The 16,905-nt window shown below is 65.8% G+C and overlaps 1 protein-coding gene across 2 annotated transcripts in view; it reads left to right on the plus strand.

Annotated features, from left to right (window-relative positions):
* Window positions 1–399: 399 nt before the first annotated feature.
* LAMC2 (laminin subunit gamma 2) overlaps window positions 400–16,905 on the plus strand; it is a 41,695-nt gene continuing 25,189 nt past the window's right edge. Inside the window, exons 1-4 of one of the 2 annotated variants that reach the window (XM_051841416.2) lie at window positions 400–582; window positions 823–1,030; window positions 14,390–14,578; window positions 15,736–15,871. In XM_051841416.2, the coding sequence (XP_051697376.2) occupies window positions 955–1,030; window positions 14,390–14,578; window positions 15,736–15,871 (401 nt within the window). In that variant the 5' untranslated portion in view covers window positions 400–582; window positions 823–954. The remainder of the gene's footprint in view (window positions 583–822; window positions 1,031–14,389; window positions 14,579–15,735; window positions 15,872–16,905) is intronic. The other variant, XM_051841414.2, reaches the window with a different exon arrangement.

Here is a 16,905-nt window from a genome sequence, read left to right on the forward strand (position 1 = left end):
CGACAGCTGGCCCCAGCCAGGACTCCGTGTGTTTGCTCTTCTCATGTCCCAGGGCGATGGCAGACCCAAGCACTAGCGCTGTGGTGGCCGACGGCACCCTGTGCAGGTCACCCCCCCCCCCCCCCGCCCCTGCTCTGCAGGGGGCCGGCTCAGCCCCCACAGCGAGCAGAACCCCGCAGGAGCTGGCCCCGGCCTCCGGGAGCGGCCTCCGCAGGGCCTGGGGGGGATTCCGGGCAGAGTGGACGAGCCGCAGACGCCTGGGCGGTGCCCGGGCGTGGGGGCGGCGTGGAAATCCCCGCCGCCTGGAGCGGTCCGCGTGTCCCTGGCCGGCCCAGCCCCGTCTGGAGGCCTTGCTGGCCCGGGAGGGAGGCCCGGGTGGGACTTCCCAGGTCTCCACCTCGGCCTCCGCACTGAGGGCAGGACCAGGTGGGACCTGCGGGGCGGGCGGTCCTCACTCGCCGGCCGAGCAGGGCGGGAGCAGGGTGCCAGGGTGTCGCCGGGACACCAGCTCCGCGCCCCCTTTCTCCCGCGAGTCCAGAGACCTGTGGGGGGCGCAGGGGGCGGCCCAGGCCGCAAGCCCAGGTGAGCCGGAAGTGGCCCGGGAGGGTGGGGCGGAGAGGGCGGCGCTGGGGCCGCGCGGCGGGGGGCGGGGGCTGCACCCCGGAGAACCCCCAGGCGCTCCCCCGCGGGCTCTGCGCTGCCCCGGGCGGGGGCCGCGGGCGGTGCGGGCCGGGACCACCCGCAGAGGGGGCGGCGGCGCGCAGGTGCCGCCCTCAGCGCAGAGCCCGCCCGCCGGGAGGCTGGGCCGCGCCTCGCCCACAGGTGCGTGAGTCACTCGGAACGCGGCCGTCTTCCTGTCGGGACTGAGTCAGGCCGAGGCGCAGATAAAACCAGCTGACTGACGGGGAAGAGGAGGCGCCGCGGACGGAGCGGACGGAGCGGACGGAGCCGGCCATGCCCGCGCTCTGGCTGTACTGCTGCCTGTGCCTCACGCTGCTGCCCGCAGCCCGCGCCTCGTCGGGGAGTGCAGGTGAGACAGGTGGGGCAGGGGGGAGCCCCCGGGAAGGTGAGAGCCGGGGCAGGGGGGAGCCCGGGGCAGGTGAGAGCCGGGGCAGGGGGGAGCCCCCGGGCAGGTGAGCGGCTGCAGTCAGGTGGGCAGGTGAGGGCCCCCAGGGCAGGAGAGTGGGCAGGTGAGAGTCCCCGGGCAGGTGAGGGCCCCCAGGGCAGGAGAGTGGGCAGGTGAGGGCCGCGGGCAGGAGAGTGGGCAGGTGAGGGCCCCCAGGGCAGGAGAGTGGGCAGGTGAGGGCCCCCAGGGCAGGAGAGTGGGTAGGTGAGGGCCCCCGGGCAGGAGAGTGGGCAGGAGAGTGGCCCCGGGGCAGGTGAGCGGCCAGGCCCTGGCCCTCTGAGGACCCCGGTGGTCCCGACCTCCTTGGTGCCCCCTCTGGGCCCTCGGCCTGCAGAAGTGAGTGCAAAGGAGATACCCGCGGGGGCCGGAGCTCTAAGTGAGGCCGACAGGCGCCGAGCCGGGGTCTTCTGCACCTCAGCTGCTCCTCCCCGCTCTCCCTCCTCCACCCATGCCCCGTGTCGGGGCGCCGCGCTGGCGAGGCGTTCTCAGTGTGTGTTTGGCTCAGGGATTTGGGGGGACGCGACTGTGTCCTGCGACTGGACCCAGGACCCCTCCCATCACGCTTCTGCGGCTCTGAGAGACTGGCAGTGCCGGTCTCCACGTGGCATTCCCCCCGTGGCACTGCCACGCGAGGCCGTAGTCGCACCTGGCGTCCCCCGAAGTCAGGATCATGTACACAGAACACTGGGAGCCTGGCTGCTGGCTGTGTGCTGGGCGGCTGGGAGCACGCACAGCGGCCGTCCACCCTGCCCTGGCTACCGGGGATCCCTGCCCTCAGAATGGCGCTGGACTTCCGTGTTTATGTTGCTCTGGCTTCGATGGCTTTTCCGCGGTCGTCTCCATAGTCCCAGGCCGAGAGCCACATAGTCCCACACGTGTGCCTGTGTGCGCGTGAGGTGATGCCCGTGTGCACCTGCTTCCGACACTGCGCGTGTGGCTGGGGGCTGCCCTGGGTCGAGCGCTGTTGGGGGCCCGTCTCCCACGGCCTCAGAACCAACCTGTGTTCACGCCACCGTTCCTGACCACCAGCGAGGGGTCAGGCGTGGGCCCCAGGCCCCACGCGTGCACACACAGGACACGGGCGAGGTTTCTCGTGTGTTCTTTGCTTCGCCTCTGTCACTGGTTCACTGCGTGTGAACACATCATACGTCACGTGTGCTTAAATATCCCAGTTTGAGAAAATAGTAAAAAACGTACATAAAAACCAGGTGTGGTCCTGTCGGCTGGATTCCCTTGGGGTTGGTCCGAGTCGTCCCTGGCCGGTGGGAGACAGCCCAACACTACGAGAGTCGCCAGTGTCAGCAAGGAAGGAGCCGTCCGTGGCCAGGTGCTCAGGCGGCCACTGTTGGCAGAGACAGCCGGCTTCTGGGCCTGGACGCCTGGGGTCCCTGGGCTAAAATAACAAGGGATAGCTACAAACCTTTAGCGTTGGAGGCAGCCACGGCTGCACATCGGCGCCTGGCCCAGTGAACTAGCCCGCTGCCCGCCATCTGACCAGCTCAGCCCGCCGGGCACCTCGGCAGGGCTCCCTGCACAAGGGCGGGTCAGCTTGGGCATGCGTGCTGGGGGTCAGTGACCGTGCATGCCGCTGTCCACTGCTGGACGCTGCGACGTGTGGGACCCCATTGGCAGCTGAGGGCCCTGGGGCTGCACATGCTCGGGGAGCCCCGGGCGGGGGTGTCACTTCCTGTGGTCGCACGTGTGGTCATGCGTGTGGTCTGATCAGCTGGCCTGGCCTCAGGCCTGGCTCTTCCCTCGCTGGTGCCGTCTTGGAAACTTCCAGGCTCCGCAGCCACCTGCCAGGCCGCGGCAGTCGGATGCTGCAGCCCTGTGGAGTCGCTGCAGGATGGTGAAGCACCTTAGACACCCCGCTTCCTTCAAGTCGGAAGCCAGCGGCCAGGGGCCCCTGAGCGCAGACACCGGAGATCGGGGCTCCCTCAGCAGCTCTGGCTGGGCGCGGGCTGTGCCCTGTGGCTGCCGGGCAGTCGTGGTGGAGGCGGCGACGTGGCTGTGCACCTGCTGTGTGTGGGGAGGGGCAAGGCCCGGTGCTGGGCTCGTGCTGGGGGGTGCCCTGTGAGCCGCGGAGAGGGGATGCTTTGCAGACCGGGGTGAGCGTGAGTGGAATCATGGTTTAGAAGGTCCCTCGCTGGAGTCCAGCAGGGCCTGGTGCTGCCGTCCACATGAAAGATGCCTCTGGTGTTGGGGAAGCCGCGGGCAGAGCGGATCTCGGGAAGGTTAGGACGACAAGGTTGGAAGACTGCTGATCCCACAGGCCTGGGGTCGGGTGCAGTGGGGAAACTAGGAGTCGTCGTCCAGCTGGAGGGGGTGTGTGGCATGCATTCCACGTGACGCCCCTGGGGCCTGAGGACGGGAGAGGAGGCTGGGGGAGCGGGGGCGGGACCCCGGGAGGCGGGGGGGGGGGGCAGGGGCGGGACCGCAGGAGGGGGGGGGAGGAGGGGGGCGGGACCCCGGGAGGCTGGGGGGGAGAGGAGCGGGGGCGGGACCGTGGGAGGCTGGGGGAGTGCGGCGGGATCCCGGGAGGCTGGAGAAGCAGAGACGCCCACGTTCTCGTGATGGCTGCACTGTGGGTTTTGGAGTTGAGGGATTTGGGGTTCGGGGAGCAGAGCAAGGACACTGACAAAGGGCAGGAGGAGCCTGGGGGACGGCAGAGCTTGGGGGTCCCCAGGGCGCACGCAGGGGATGGTGGATCTGTCACTAACCAGGCCTCTGCCCCGCGCCAGCGCTGGGAGGAGAGGATTCCTGGCCATCACCCTCCCCTCCCCCCAGCTTCTGCTGCGGTGGCCTGAGCTCAGATCCCGGCCCTGTCGCTTGCGCCGTGGGACTGGGGCGAGCTGTCCCTCCATCTCCGCGTGTCCACACTGGACACGGCCAGCATGGGGGACCTGAGTTGAGTTCCTGGCTCCGGCTTTGGTCCTGGGCATCGCGGGCGCTGGGGAGTGAACCAGCGATTGGGAGCGGAGCGCTCTCTCAGATCGAATTAAATACATTTTTTGAGGCTTTAAAATTAAAAGTGATCTTGAAATGCATTTTGGGTTCTCAGCAAAACTACTGTGAACGCCTTCACGGCGGCCGCCGCGCTCGCCCTGTGCCACTGTGCCACGTGGGAGCCGTGAGAGCCCCGTGGCCCCAGCACCTCGGTTGAGGCTTCCCAGCTTACTGGACCTTCCCCAGGTTCCTTTTAAATAAAGTCGGGAGTCAACCAGTGGATGGAAGATCTCGCTCCCCACGCCTCTCACTCTCTGTCACTCTGCCTTTCAAATAAATAAAGCAGATCTTAAAAAAGAAAAAATAAATAAAATAAATGACAGAATTGAGAATGTACCCTATATAAAATATCTAATATATAACATTTTAAAAAGATTTATTTATTTATTTGAAAGTCAGAATTAGAGAAGGAGAGACAGAGAGAAATCTTCCATCCACAGGTTCACTCCCCAAATGGCCTCACCGGCTGGGGCTGGGCCAGGCCGAAGCCAGGAGCCAGGAGCTTCCTCCAGGTCTCCCACACGGGTGCAGGGGCCCAAGCACTTGGGCCATCTTCTACTGCTCTCCGAGACCACAACAGGAGCTGGATCAGAGGTGGAGCAGCCGGGACTCGAACCGGCGCCCATATGGGATGCAGCCCTGCAGGCTGTGGCTTACCCTGCTGCACTTCTGTGCCACCACCCTGGCCCCAGATGTGTGACATGGTGAAGGGGCTTAAATATGATCCTCCCCCCGAGGGATAAACTTGGTAAAATACAGGCTCCACTGTTCGTCCAAGCGCGTGCAGGAGGCAGCAATGTGGCCGTGCCCGTGGGGGTCTCGGTGGGCGCCTCCCCGTCCCAGGAGCTGAGGGATGTCACTCAGTCGTGTCCCTGGGGACGTCGGGCAGGCGGCCGCAGCGCTGGGGCGTCCTGAGCCTGGGTTCTCCTTCCTGCCGACGTTCGCTTCTCCTGGGGAAGTTTGCCAGGACAAGACCTAACGTATCTATCCCAGACCCGTGTGGAGTCTGGAATCGGCACGTTAGTCACAGGCCCAGGTGAGCAGGCGGCTGAGTCACTCGCGGGCAGGTGAGGTCACCTCTGGGTCCCGTCCAGAGCCCAGGCTGAGGCCTCTGTGCGTGCAGGCGACTGTCCGTCTTCCCGGCCCCGCCCTGGACAAACACGTGGTGCCCTGAGCGGCAGTCACGGAAGCAGCGGGTGGGAGGCACCCCTGTCCTGATGGCTTGGGGCCCAGACTCCACCTGCCGCTTCGGGCATCCGTGAGACGCCCCAGACCTCAAAAGCAGCGCAGTGGGAATTTGCAGACAGGAGCCGGGGCCACGACGGTGGAGGAGCAGCCAGCTCCGCACGTCTGGCCCTGCCCCACCGCGTGGCTGTGTCACTGCAGCCACCCTCTGTGCCTGACACACTGGGCCTGCTGGAGCCCAGCCCTGTCCCAACCGCCGGGAGCGGGGCCTCCGGGCGGGCTCCTGCACAGAAGCCCCAGCCCCGTGCCGGCGGGGCAGGTGCCTGCAGCTGAACTTGAGGGTCACTCGTCCACGGCGCCAGTCGTGGGGAGCGATTCTGCCACATTTTTCCCCCAAACGTGGAGATCCACGCGTCCAGGATAAATAAAGGTAACGCTGGAGTCTGGGCCCCTCAGCCAGAGCTCCGGGTGTGTGGGCGCCGCCCCTGCCCACGGCCGCCTCGCTGGGGGGAGGGGAGGCCGGCGCTGGAACAGGGTTCTGATCTCAGTGAGTCCACAGAGCCCGAGGTCCCGGCTCTGTGCCCCGCGGAACCTGTGAGCGGCAGGAAGGGAGCGAGCTTGGCTGGCGGCTGAGACGTGGCCTCTGTCCCCGCCCCGGTGGTCTCCTCGTCCGCGCCCCCTCTCTGGAGGGCCCTTCCTTCTCTCTGTGGGCAAACAAAGGCGGCCGGGCCCCTCGGAGCCCGTCAGTGCATTTTTCCGAGCTCAGCGCCGGCTGCTCACCAGCTCGGCGCGGCCTCGTTGCTAAGGAGCCGGCGGAACACAGGTGGAGGTTACGGAGGAGCCGCCTCGACTGCGCCACGCTCTCCGGAGCGTTTTGAACGAACCGGTTTCCTTTTTGTTTGTTCGGACTCCTGGTTCCTGCTCTTGTTCCTCTGTGGTCACGCCAGCTACCAGGCTTTCTGACCTGCTCATTCTTTATGTGGAAGTTTACTGGCCCACATTCGTTTGAAAGGCAGAGAGACACCGCGAGAGTGGTCGTCCCCGGGCAGCGTACGGCCCAGGGGGCTCCAGCCCCAAAGCAGGTGCGCTGGGCAGGGACGGCCCGGGGGCTCCAGTGCTGGGGGCTCCGGCTGTGCTGGCTCTGTGGAGCCAGGGCAGCACTGTATCAGGCGTCCTGTTCTACTTAGGGACCCACGGTGACGCCCCTCACATGGAGCTGGAAGCAGGTGTTGGAACGTTCAGATCCTGTTTCCAGGCCCTCATCCACACCGAGGAACCCGAAACCCTGGAAGGAAAGACCCCGGGCAGCAGGTTTTAAGTCTAGAACATACTTTTGGGGCTGGCGTTGTAGCTAGCAGTCGACGATGCCACCTGCTGTGCCAGCATCCCATGTGGGCACCCGTTAGAATCCAGCTCCCTGCTCATGGCCTGGAAAGCAGCGGAAGATGGCCCAAGTGCTCGGCCCCTGCACCCAGGGAGACAAAGGTCTGGCTCCTGGCTTTGGCCCAGCCCTGCCTGTTGAAGCCATTTGGGGAGAGAACCAGTGGGTGGGAGCTCTCCCTCTCTCTCTAATCCGCCTTCTTTAAAAAAAAAAAAAAAAACTATAAACACTTTCATAATCACATGATAATATTTATTGTTGGTGATTATTAATATAACAAACATTCGTCTTGAGCACGTAACTTCCAGTGGCTCTGATCGCACCGAGGGGTGGCAGGTGCACCCGCTTTCCTAAGTAAAGCGCACTTTGAGTATTTGTAAAAACGATTTAAGAACTCAGGGGAAGAGGGAGCTACTTAGATCTCCCAGGGCGCCCCTGCAGGAACCGACGCGCCCGGGTTTCCAGGAGCGCTCGCAGCCCCCCTCTTCCTCTTGTGCCAGGCACGGCGCCTCCCCGCTGACCTCTCGCACACACGAGGTGCCGTGGCCGGGGCGTGAGGCAGAAGGGCTGCCCGTCCTGCGGCTCGGACGCAGACAACGGTTTCCAGCACCGCCTGAGGGCCACATTTTAGCCTCACTTCTTTGCGCAAACCAGGAGGGGCGGCCACCTGGCACCTTGGCCCTCGGCTCCCGCTCCACCGCACTGCTCTGCCTTCGCAAAGGGGGACAGGGAGCTGCGGGGAAGTGGAGGCGTCGCGGGAGGCCGAGGGGACCACGGGCAGGAGGGGAAGGTGGCCCGGGAGCGGGTGCCGACTGCGGGGCGCAGGAGGCCTGGGTCAAGCAGTGCGGAGTGTGGGGACGCTGCGGCGCTCTGCGTGGTGTGCGGTGCGTGGAGGGATGCGGTGCGGGGTTCTGCCCAGACACTGTGGGACGGATGCGTGTGGGGGTCTGCCCGGACACTGTGGGACGGATGCGTGTGGGGGTCTGCCCAGACACTGTGGGACGGATGCGTGTGGGGGTCTGCCCGGACACTGTGGGACGGATGCGTGTGGGGGTCTGCCCGGACACTGTGGGACGGATGCGTGTGGGGGTCTGCCCGGACACTGTGGGACGGATGCGTGTGGGGGTCTGCCCGGACACTGTGGGACGGATGCGTGTGGGGGTCTGCCCAGACACTGTGGGACGGATGCGTGTGGGGGTCTGCCCAGACACTGTGGGACGGATGCGGTGCGGGGTCTGCCCGGACACTGTGGGACAGATGCGTGTGGGGGTCTGCCCAGACACTGTGGGACGGATGCATGTGGGGTTCTGCCCGGACACTGTGGGACGGATGCGTGTGGGGGTCCGCCCGGACACTGTGGGACGGATGCGGTGCGGGGTTCTGCCCGGACACTGTGGGGACGGATGCGGTGCGGGGTTCTGCCCGGACACTGTGGGGACGGATGCGTGTGGGGGTCTGCCCGGACACTGTGGGGACGGATGCGGTGCGGGGTTCTGCCCGGACAATGCGGTTGCGCAGTGGCCGCGGCGGGATGGACACTGTGCGTGGTGCGTGGAGGGATACGTGCAGGTTCTGCCGGACACTGCGGGGACAGATGCGGGGTGTGGTGCGGAGTTCTGCCCGGACGCTGCGGGGATGGACGTGGTGCGTGGTGCGCAGAGGGTTGCGTTTGGGGTTCTGCCTAGACGCGGGGTGCGTGCGGGGTGGGCGTGGTGGTGGTACAGCAATGGGTGCCATGTTCCACGGGGACCTGTGGGGTGGGCGCGGTCGCAGTGGCTGCAGGGAGGATGGACGCGGTGTGTGGTGCGGGGAGCGATGGGTGGGGGAACCCTCATGTCGCACAGGATACAGGGAGACGGGACAGACAGCGCAGCCAGTCCAGGACGCCCATAGTTGCGTTCAGAGTTTTTCCCGTTTTTGGGATGTCCGGTTGGAGGGAAGGCGTGACTGGGCTGAGGGCGGGATCTGGACGGGCAGCTCTCCGGGGGTCCTGGGCAGAGCTAGGCTGCTCCTGCCCCAGGCGGGGCGGGGGGGCGCCGCTGGGCAGGGCTGGGTGGGCGCCGCCCTAGCACGGACGGGAGGGGCCGGGAAGGGGCAGGAGGGCGAGGACTGAGCGTGGCCTCCACGTGCACGCTGCAGACAGCGTGATGTCGCCTCCTGGCTCTCAGACTCGGGTGAGCCCCACGCGGCTGGGAGGCAGGAGCGCCGGCAGCCACAGGTTCAGACAGGACGCTCGGATTCCTGGGCCCTGAGGTCGTCCCACCGCGGCCAGGTGTGCTGCCTGTGCTCCCGTCGGGGGAGGACTGGCAGCTCGGGGTGCAGGGAGCGGTCCCGTGGGGAGTCGTCACCTGCGGGGTGCAGCATCCCCCAGGGGCGCCCCCTCCCCGTCTCTTCCTGTCCCTGCCTGCCCGTCTGTGTGTGTGACACTGAACGCCACGATGTAGACAGTGAAACCTGTGTGCGCTGTGCTGGGGAGATTCCCAGTGGTCCCGGGATTCTGGGGGGCTCTGGGTGTTCAGACTCTTGCCCGTGTCCCCTCCTCCCTGCCTCCCTCCTGCTTCATCCCTCCCCTTCCACCCAGCCCACAGTCCTGGCCTCAAGCCAGCTCGGCCGCAGTGGGCACACTGAGAGATGGGACGGCAGCAGAGGCCACGAGGGAGGGGCTCCTCTGGGGGCCGTGAACAGGACAGGAAGTCGGGGGACAGCGCCGACGGGCGGGTGTGGGGCCAGGCTGCGGGGGGAGCGGGGTTTGTGTCTCCAAGCGGCTCCCTGCCGCCTGGGCGCTGGCCGCACCAGGAGTTTGCAGGTCACGGGGCGGAGCCCCCAAGCGCATTTCAGGCTGGCGTCTGCCTGGACACAAAGGCCACGCGTTTGCCCATGGCTAACATTTCTGCGCATCACTTACCTCGCTCAAAACGTTCCTGCAGCCCTGGGACTGCCTCACGGGAGCTCATCCCAGGGCCCCGCCCTGAGCGCAGCCCTGGGGAGGATTGTCTGCCTCTTTCCACGCCTGGGCCTGGCTCGGCTCAGCTGGAAGCAGCCTGGGCCCCTCGCTGCCTGCCCCGACCTGTCCAAGTCGCCAGGCTCTGCGGCGCTGCCTGGTGGGTGGACCGCGCCCCTTTGATCCGTGTCTGGCAGGGGGCGCGGGGAGCCTGCCTAAGAGGCGCCTGTGGGCCCGCCAGGGGCCAGGGGCGCCGTGGTGGTTATGATAATGAGTGCCTGAGGGCCGCCGGGCACCACCCACGCTTCAGATCTCGCCCGAGACGTGCTGACCAGGCACCGGTGAACTTGATGAGTCGCCTCCTTTGGCCGCGCAAACAGCCCCGGTTTCCGGGAGATCTGGGGAGTTGAGGGGCCCGGCCCGACAGTGGACCTGGCACCCGGAACTCGGGGACCCCTGCTGTCCCCTGGGCTCCCACGGGGTTTGCTCCTGTATTGGCTGAGGCAGGTCCCAGGCCCACGCCTGCTCTGCTGAAATGGGGAGACGTGCACAGGAGAGGCCGCTGACGAACCAAAGGGACGCAAAACACAACCTTACCGCTGCCCTGTTTTGGAATCTCGCGGCTCGTGAGGTCCGAGAGCTGCTAAGCAGTGTTTACGGAGTGGACGCAGCTCCCCGGCCAGGGACAGCAGGGGGGGAAGAAGGCGGGGCGGGGGTTGGACCCGAGAGCCACCGCTGAGGGGCCTGGGGAGGGAGTTACAAGAAGGGGGCAAGGAAGCAGCAGCAAATGTAGGTGTGTGTGTGTTTATTTCAAAGTTGATTCAATTGGAAGGCAGTGATACAGAGAGAGAGAGAGGGAGAGAGAGAGAGGTCTTCCATCCACTGGGTCACTCCCCAGATGACCACAACAACCAGTGCTGGGCCAGGCCAAAGCCAGGAGCCAGGAGCCTCTTCCAGGTCTCCCACATGGGTGCAGGGGCCCAAGCACTTGATCCATCCTCGGCTGCTTTCCCAGGCCATAGCAGAGAGCTGGGTCGGAAGTGGAGCAGCCGGGACTCGCACCAGCGCCCACAGCAGATGCAGGCACTGCAGGCAGAGTGGCCACAGCGCAGGCCCCTTGATGGATGCTCTAATTGAGGCCTCCTGCAGAGCCGGCGCCTGGGGGCTGGGAGAAAGCCCACTGCTGGAAGTCTGTGTCTTTAGGGCAAGGCCAGGTACGTGGGGACACACGGACTGAGACACATCCGGGTCTCCTGACCGCCTGCCCCTTTGCTTGTCAAACACCCTCAGCCCTCCCAGGGGGCAGGTGCTGTGCAGTGTGCGCTGGCAGTGGGCGCCATGGGGGGCGCTCAGGGGGCAGCGGGGAGCCCTGGGGCAGGTGCCCTGGGGCAGGTGCTGTGCACTGTACAGGGTGGGTAAGCATGGGGGGAGCTCAGGGGGCAGCAGTGAGCCCTGGGGCAGGTGCCCTGGGGCAGGTGCTGTGCACTGTACAGGGTGGGTGAGCATGGGGGGCGCTCAGGGGGCAGCAGTGAGCACTGGGGCAGGTGCCCTGGGGCAGGTGCTGTGCAGTGTGCGCTGGCAGTGGGCGCCATGGGGGGCGCTCAGGGGGCAGCGGGGAGCCCTGGGGCAGGTGCCCTGGGGCAGGTGCTGTGCACTGTACAGGGTGGGTAAGCATGGGGGGAGCTCAGGGGGCAGCAGTGAGCCCTGGGGCAGGTGCCCTGGGGCAGGTGCTGTGCACTGTACAGGGTGGGTGAGCATGGGGGGCGCTCAGGGGGCAGCAGTGAGCACTGGGGCAGGTGCCCTGGGGCAGGTGCTGTGCACTGTACAGGGTGGGTAAACATGGGGGGCGCTCAGGGGGCAGCGGGGAGCCCTGGGGCAGGTGCCCTGGGGCAGGTGCTATGTGCTGTACACTGGGGGGGTGATCATGGGGGGCGCTCAGGGGGCAGCGGGGAGCCCTGGGGCAGGTGCCCTGGGGCAGGTGCTGTGTGCTGTACACTGGGGGGGGGTGAGCATGGGGGGAGCTCAGGGGGCAGCAGTGAGCACTGGGGCAGGTGCCCTGGGGCAGGTGCTGTGTGCTGTACACTGGGGGGGTGAGCATGGGGGGCGCTCAGGTGGCAGCGGGGAGCCCTGGGGCAGGTGCCCTGGGGCAGGTGCTGTGCACTGTACAGGGTGGGTAAACATGGGGGGCGCTCAGGGGGCAGCGGGGAGCCCTGGGGCAGGTGCCCTGGGGCAGGTGCTGTGTGGAGTGCACTGGGAGGGGTGAGCAGGTGAGGGGAGGACGGGCGGGAATGGTGGTGCTGCTGCGGTGTGTGCCAGGGCTCGGGCACTCTCTCCGTCCAGCGCTAGGTGGGCTTTTCCTGCCAGCAGTGCGTGGCCGCGTGTGCAGATCTACCTGGTTTCAAAAGAAACTTTAAAAACCGTTGGCCGATGCTTAAAAATCAGGAAGCAGGAAGCCAGTCTCTGTCTCTTTAGGAAACGGGCGGAGGCGCCGGCTGCGGTGGGCTTTGCCCGTCACCCGTCTTTGGCAGCATCGCCCCAGCCCGCGTCCCCCTGCTCCCGGCCAGTGCTGTTCCGGTGGAGTCCCCGGTGTGCCTGCGCTGTGCCAGGGGGAGTGGAGGCTCAGGAAGTGGCCCCAGCACCACCTGTGTTTCACCCCGTTTATTCAGCCCGTTTGCGGGAATGTTCTAGAACCCCGAATGTTCAACTTTTTTCCAGTGGTGGGAAGGAGCAGTGGCCAGTTTCAGGGAAGCTGGTCTGGACTTGGCTCAGGTGTCTGGCAGCGATGGGAAGGGGGGCTGTGTGTGGAGAGCCGCTGGTTCTGCAGGTGGGCACATCGGAACGCTCTCTGTTGCGCTAAGTGCAGGGCTCAGCAAGGCTGGAGACAGAGCGTCCTCCTGGCGTGCCCAGCTCCTGTAGCCCGGGCGGCCTTCGGCCCACGCGTCGCTCACTGCAGCCAGCAAGGCCGGGCCTTCAGCCGCACGGCCTGCGGGGCAGGGTCTGGGGCCGCCGCTGGGGTCTGCCCTGCTGGAGCTGCAGTGGGCACCACGTGGCTGTGGGCTTAAAGTCACAACACCCAGTTCTTCAGAGCGGAGCCCTGGAGCAGGGGGATGGCGGGTGGGCTGGGGCAGGCGGTATGAAAGGACAGTGAGGTTGCGTCTCGATGAACTCGACACCAGCTGTGCTCTGGAGATGAGCGCACACAGCGAGCCAAGGCTTCCCGGGCGTGTGTCGGGAGAGCCTCAGCTTGGCCTGGTTCCGTGAGGAAGCCTGGGAGTGTGGATTGAACGCTGTGAGGTCAGCCGTCCATGGGGTCCAGCCTGGGAGTGTGGATCGAGCTATGAGGTCAGCCATCCACGGGGTCCAGCCTGGGAGTGTGGATCGAGCTATGAGGTCAGCTGTCCAAAGGGTCTAGCCTGGGAATAGATTGAGCTGTGAGGTCAGCTGTCCATGGATCCAGCCTGGGGGTGTGGATTGAGCTGTGAGGTCAGCCGTCCACGGGGTCCAGCCTGGGAGTGTGGATCGAGCGCTGTGAGATCAGCCGTCCACGGGGTCCAGCCTGGGGGTGTGGATTGAGCTATGAGGTCAGCCGTCCAGCCACGCTCCCTCTCTGTGCTGAGTTTTCCCGAGCAAGAGGCTGGGACGGCTCAGACAAAGGCGTTTGGTGTCGGTGAGGGCCGTGGGGTGAGCTGCTCTCTGTGAGTGAATCAGCGCCCAGGAAGTTGAAGTGCTTTGCCCAGCGTTGGTTTTTGGTTCAACTCTCTCATGTTTTTATTTAAAGCTTTATTTATTTATTTGAAAGGTAGAGCAACACACACACACACACACACACACACACGCAGAGAGAGAAAGAGAGAGAGAGAGCTAGAATGAGAGAGAGAGAGCGAGCGAGCTAGAAAGAGCGCTTCCATCCGCTGGCTCACTCCCCAGGTGGCCGCAGGAGCCTGACCTGGGCCAGGCCGGAGCCAGGAGCCGGGAGCTCCATCTGCTCCCACGTGGGTGCAGGGCCCAAGCACGTGGGCCTCCTTCCACTGCCTTCCCAGGCATTAGCGGGAGCCGGATCAGAAGCAGAGCAGCCCGGACTCCCTCTGGCAATTCGATATGGGATGCTGGCGTCACGTGGCAGCTTGGCCCACTTCACCGGAGCGCCAGGCTCCTCCAGATCCTTTAACCTCAGGGCCCGGTCTTTGTCCTGTGAGCCGGGACTAGAACTGGTTCCGAGTCCGCCGGGCTCCAGCCACCACGCTGGGTCTTCCCGCGCTCCCTGCTGGCCGAGCCACCACAGTCTCTGTGCGACCTGTCCGTATCCTGGCACCACCGTTCCCTCTGACGTCGGGGGAAGCGGCTCCCGGCCCCGACTCTCGCTGGGGGATGGGTGTTGTGCCTGCACGGTGACACCTTTGCTGTGCCGGGGTCTTCTCCAGCCAGTGTTCTTGGTGTGTGGAATCACACAGGTTTTTTTTTTTTTTTTAAATGAATTCCTTGCAGATTTGTAAACCGGGAGTTTCCACTGGAAAACATCTCATTTCACTCGTCCGGTTTCTCTGGAGGCTTGGGCGGTCTGGCAGCCCTGTCCTGGGGGGCAGCTGCTTCTGGGACCCTGGCGGTCTCAGTGTGGTGCAGCTTACCGCCCCCAGCCCCGTCCCGGGTGAAGTGGCCTCACAGGAGCCCTCGCTGGCTCTCGGGGTCACAACGGGAATCCAGGCCGTTGTTCCGATTGTTCTTTCTGACTTGTCTCTCCGGTCCCACGCAGTGTGTGAGTGCAACGGGCGGGCCCGGCGGTGCATCTTCGACCAGGAGCTGCACCGACAGACGGGCAGTGGCTTCCGCTGCCTGGACTGCGAAGACAACACGGACGGCGCCCACTGCGAGAGGTGCAGGGAGGGGTTCTACCGGCCCAGAGACGGGGACCGCTGCCTGCCCTGCGGCTGCAACCCCACAGGTAGAGAGAACGGGGGAGCAGGAGAGTGAAAGAGAAGTGGGGGGCGGGCTGGCCGACCCCGGGCCACTGGGAGTCACCCGCGTCCACAGCAGCTCCCAGGGGGCTGCAGGTTCCGGGGTGTCCGCGGAGCTGGAAGCAGCTGGCGCCCCGGGGGCTGCTGGCTGGAGTCCTGAGAGTGGCACCCCTCCCCGCCCCCAGACGGCCCAGGGACAGAGCCGGCTGTGCTGTTACAGGGGTCGCTCCTCCCCGCTCCGCAGTCTTCTGCCCGTGGGGGGGGGGGGATGTGCTCCTGTGCTCCGCGGCTCTGCTGGGGAGACAGCAGGAGCACCTGGCGGCTGTGTGCCCCCAGGAGACGCTGGGGCTGCAGCCAGAGCAGGTGTTGGGTGTGCACAGATGGGTGCAGGCAAAGAGTGAAACATTAATGGGTAGGGAGGTCGCTCTGTAGGCGGGCTGGGTTTGTTTCTTGAGGCCTCAACTTGACACTGTTACTGCTAGAAATCCATTAGTGGTATAGCAGGCATCACTGTTACTTCTAGAAATCCATTAGTGGTATAGCAGGCATCACTCGCCTTATTACGAGGAGCGAGTTTTTAGCGGCAGCTGGAAGAATGCGAAGGCGGGCAGGTTCCCTGGAGTGGAGCTGTGGGTACAGTGTGCTTGGGAGGGTCCTCCCAGGCCCCCCAGCCGGCTCCTGCTGGGTGTGTCAGGTTCGCTCAGCTCCGCGCCGAGTCTTCGGGTCCTGTGTCCGAGTCTGAGAGCTTCCCGAGCGCAGGTTTCCGGGTCCAGCTGGCCTTGCCACGTCCCCTTGGCCACACGACCTCGCCGGCAGTCACTGAAGCCGGGTGCCCTGCAGAGCCTGGCCGCCCAGCACGCGCTTGCAGGACTGAGTCAGAGCGGATTTTGGAGCAGTGGGCTCCAGAGATCCCTGCCCCGTGGAGGAGGGACGCCCCCATACCCGACGCCCACGTGTTTACGGGAGCTCCTGTGCGAAGCGCTGGGGCCAGAGCAGAGCAGACAGGGGAGCGCCCTCCCTGCCCCGCCCTTCCTGGGAGGCCTGGGTGTTCATTGAGCTCCCTGGGGTGGGGGTGGGGGCTCTCCCGGAGATGACCCATTTCCCTCCCTTCTCTCCTCTCCCCTCCCCTGCCTGGGGGTTGCAGGTTCTCTCGGGGCCCAGTGTGACAGCGCTGGGCGGTGCAGCTGTAAGCCGGGGGTGACAGGGGACAGGTGCGACCGGTGCCACCCAGGCTTCCACACGCTCACCGAGGCCGGGTGCAGCCAGGACCAGAGACCAGGGTGAGCATGCGCGCCCGCCGCCGTCACCTGCACGGCTGCACGGCCCTGCAGTGACGCTGGCTTCCTGCTCTGCACACTCAGGCTGACCTGAAGGGCGTGGGGCGGCCTCGCTCTCACGTCGGCATGGGGGCCTGAGCCAGGGAGGGTCAGCAAGCTGCCCACTGCTGTTGGTGAGGGTGGACCAGGCTCCTCCCGCTCTGCCCGAGTCCCAGCCCCACCCTGGAGCAGCTGGCGCCCCCCTCTCCTGCAGCTCCTGAGCCCCTTGTCTTGTTTTCTGGAAGAAGATGGAGAAGGACCGCAGTCCACAGGGCCGTGGGTGTGGGGGGGGCTGAGAGGGCGGCTGGGCTCGAGAGACGCCCCTGTCCCAGCCCCGGCGCTCATCGTCCCCAGTGTTCATAGCCCTGCTCTGCTCACCCCACCCTGTTACCTCCCACTTGGGGTCCCCAGTGTTCACAGCCCTGCGCTGCCCACCCCCCCAATACCTCCCACTCAGGGTCCCCAGTGTTCACAGCCCTGCTCACCCCACCCCGTTACCTCCCACTCGGGGTCCCCAGTGTTCACAGCCCTGCGCTGCCCACCCCCCCAATACCTCCCACTCGGGGTCCCCAGTGTTCACAGCCCTGCTCACCCCACCCCATTACCTCCCACTCAGGGTCCCCAGTGTTCACAGCCCTGCGCTGCCCACCCCCCCAATACCTCCCACTCGGGGTCCCCAGTGTTCACAGCCCTGCTCCGCTCACCCCACCCCGTTACCTCCCACTCAGGGTCCCCAGTGTTCACAGCCCTGCTCACCCCACCCCGTTACCTCCTACTTGGGGTCCCCAGTGTTCACAGCCCTGCGCTGCCCACCCCCCCAATACCTCCCACTCGGGGTCCCCAGTGTTCACAGCCCTGCTCACCCCACCCCGTTACCTCCCACTCAGGGTCCCCAGTGTTCACAGCCCTGCGCTGCCCACCCCCCCAATACCTCCTACTCGGGGTCCCCAGTGTTCACAGCCCTGCTCCGCTCACCCCACCCCGTTACCTCCCACTCA

This window comes from Oryctolagus cuniculus, chromosome 13, assembly GCF_964237555.1.
Source record: "Oryctolagus cuniculus chromosome 13, mOryCun1.1, whole genome shotgun sequence".
NCBI lineage: Eukaryota > Metazoa > Chordata > Mammalia > Lagomorpha > Leporidae > Oryctolagus > Oryctolagus cuniculus.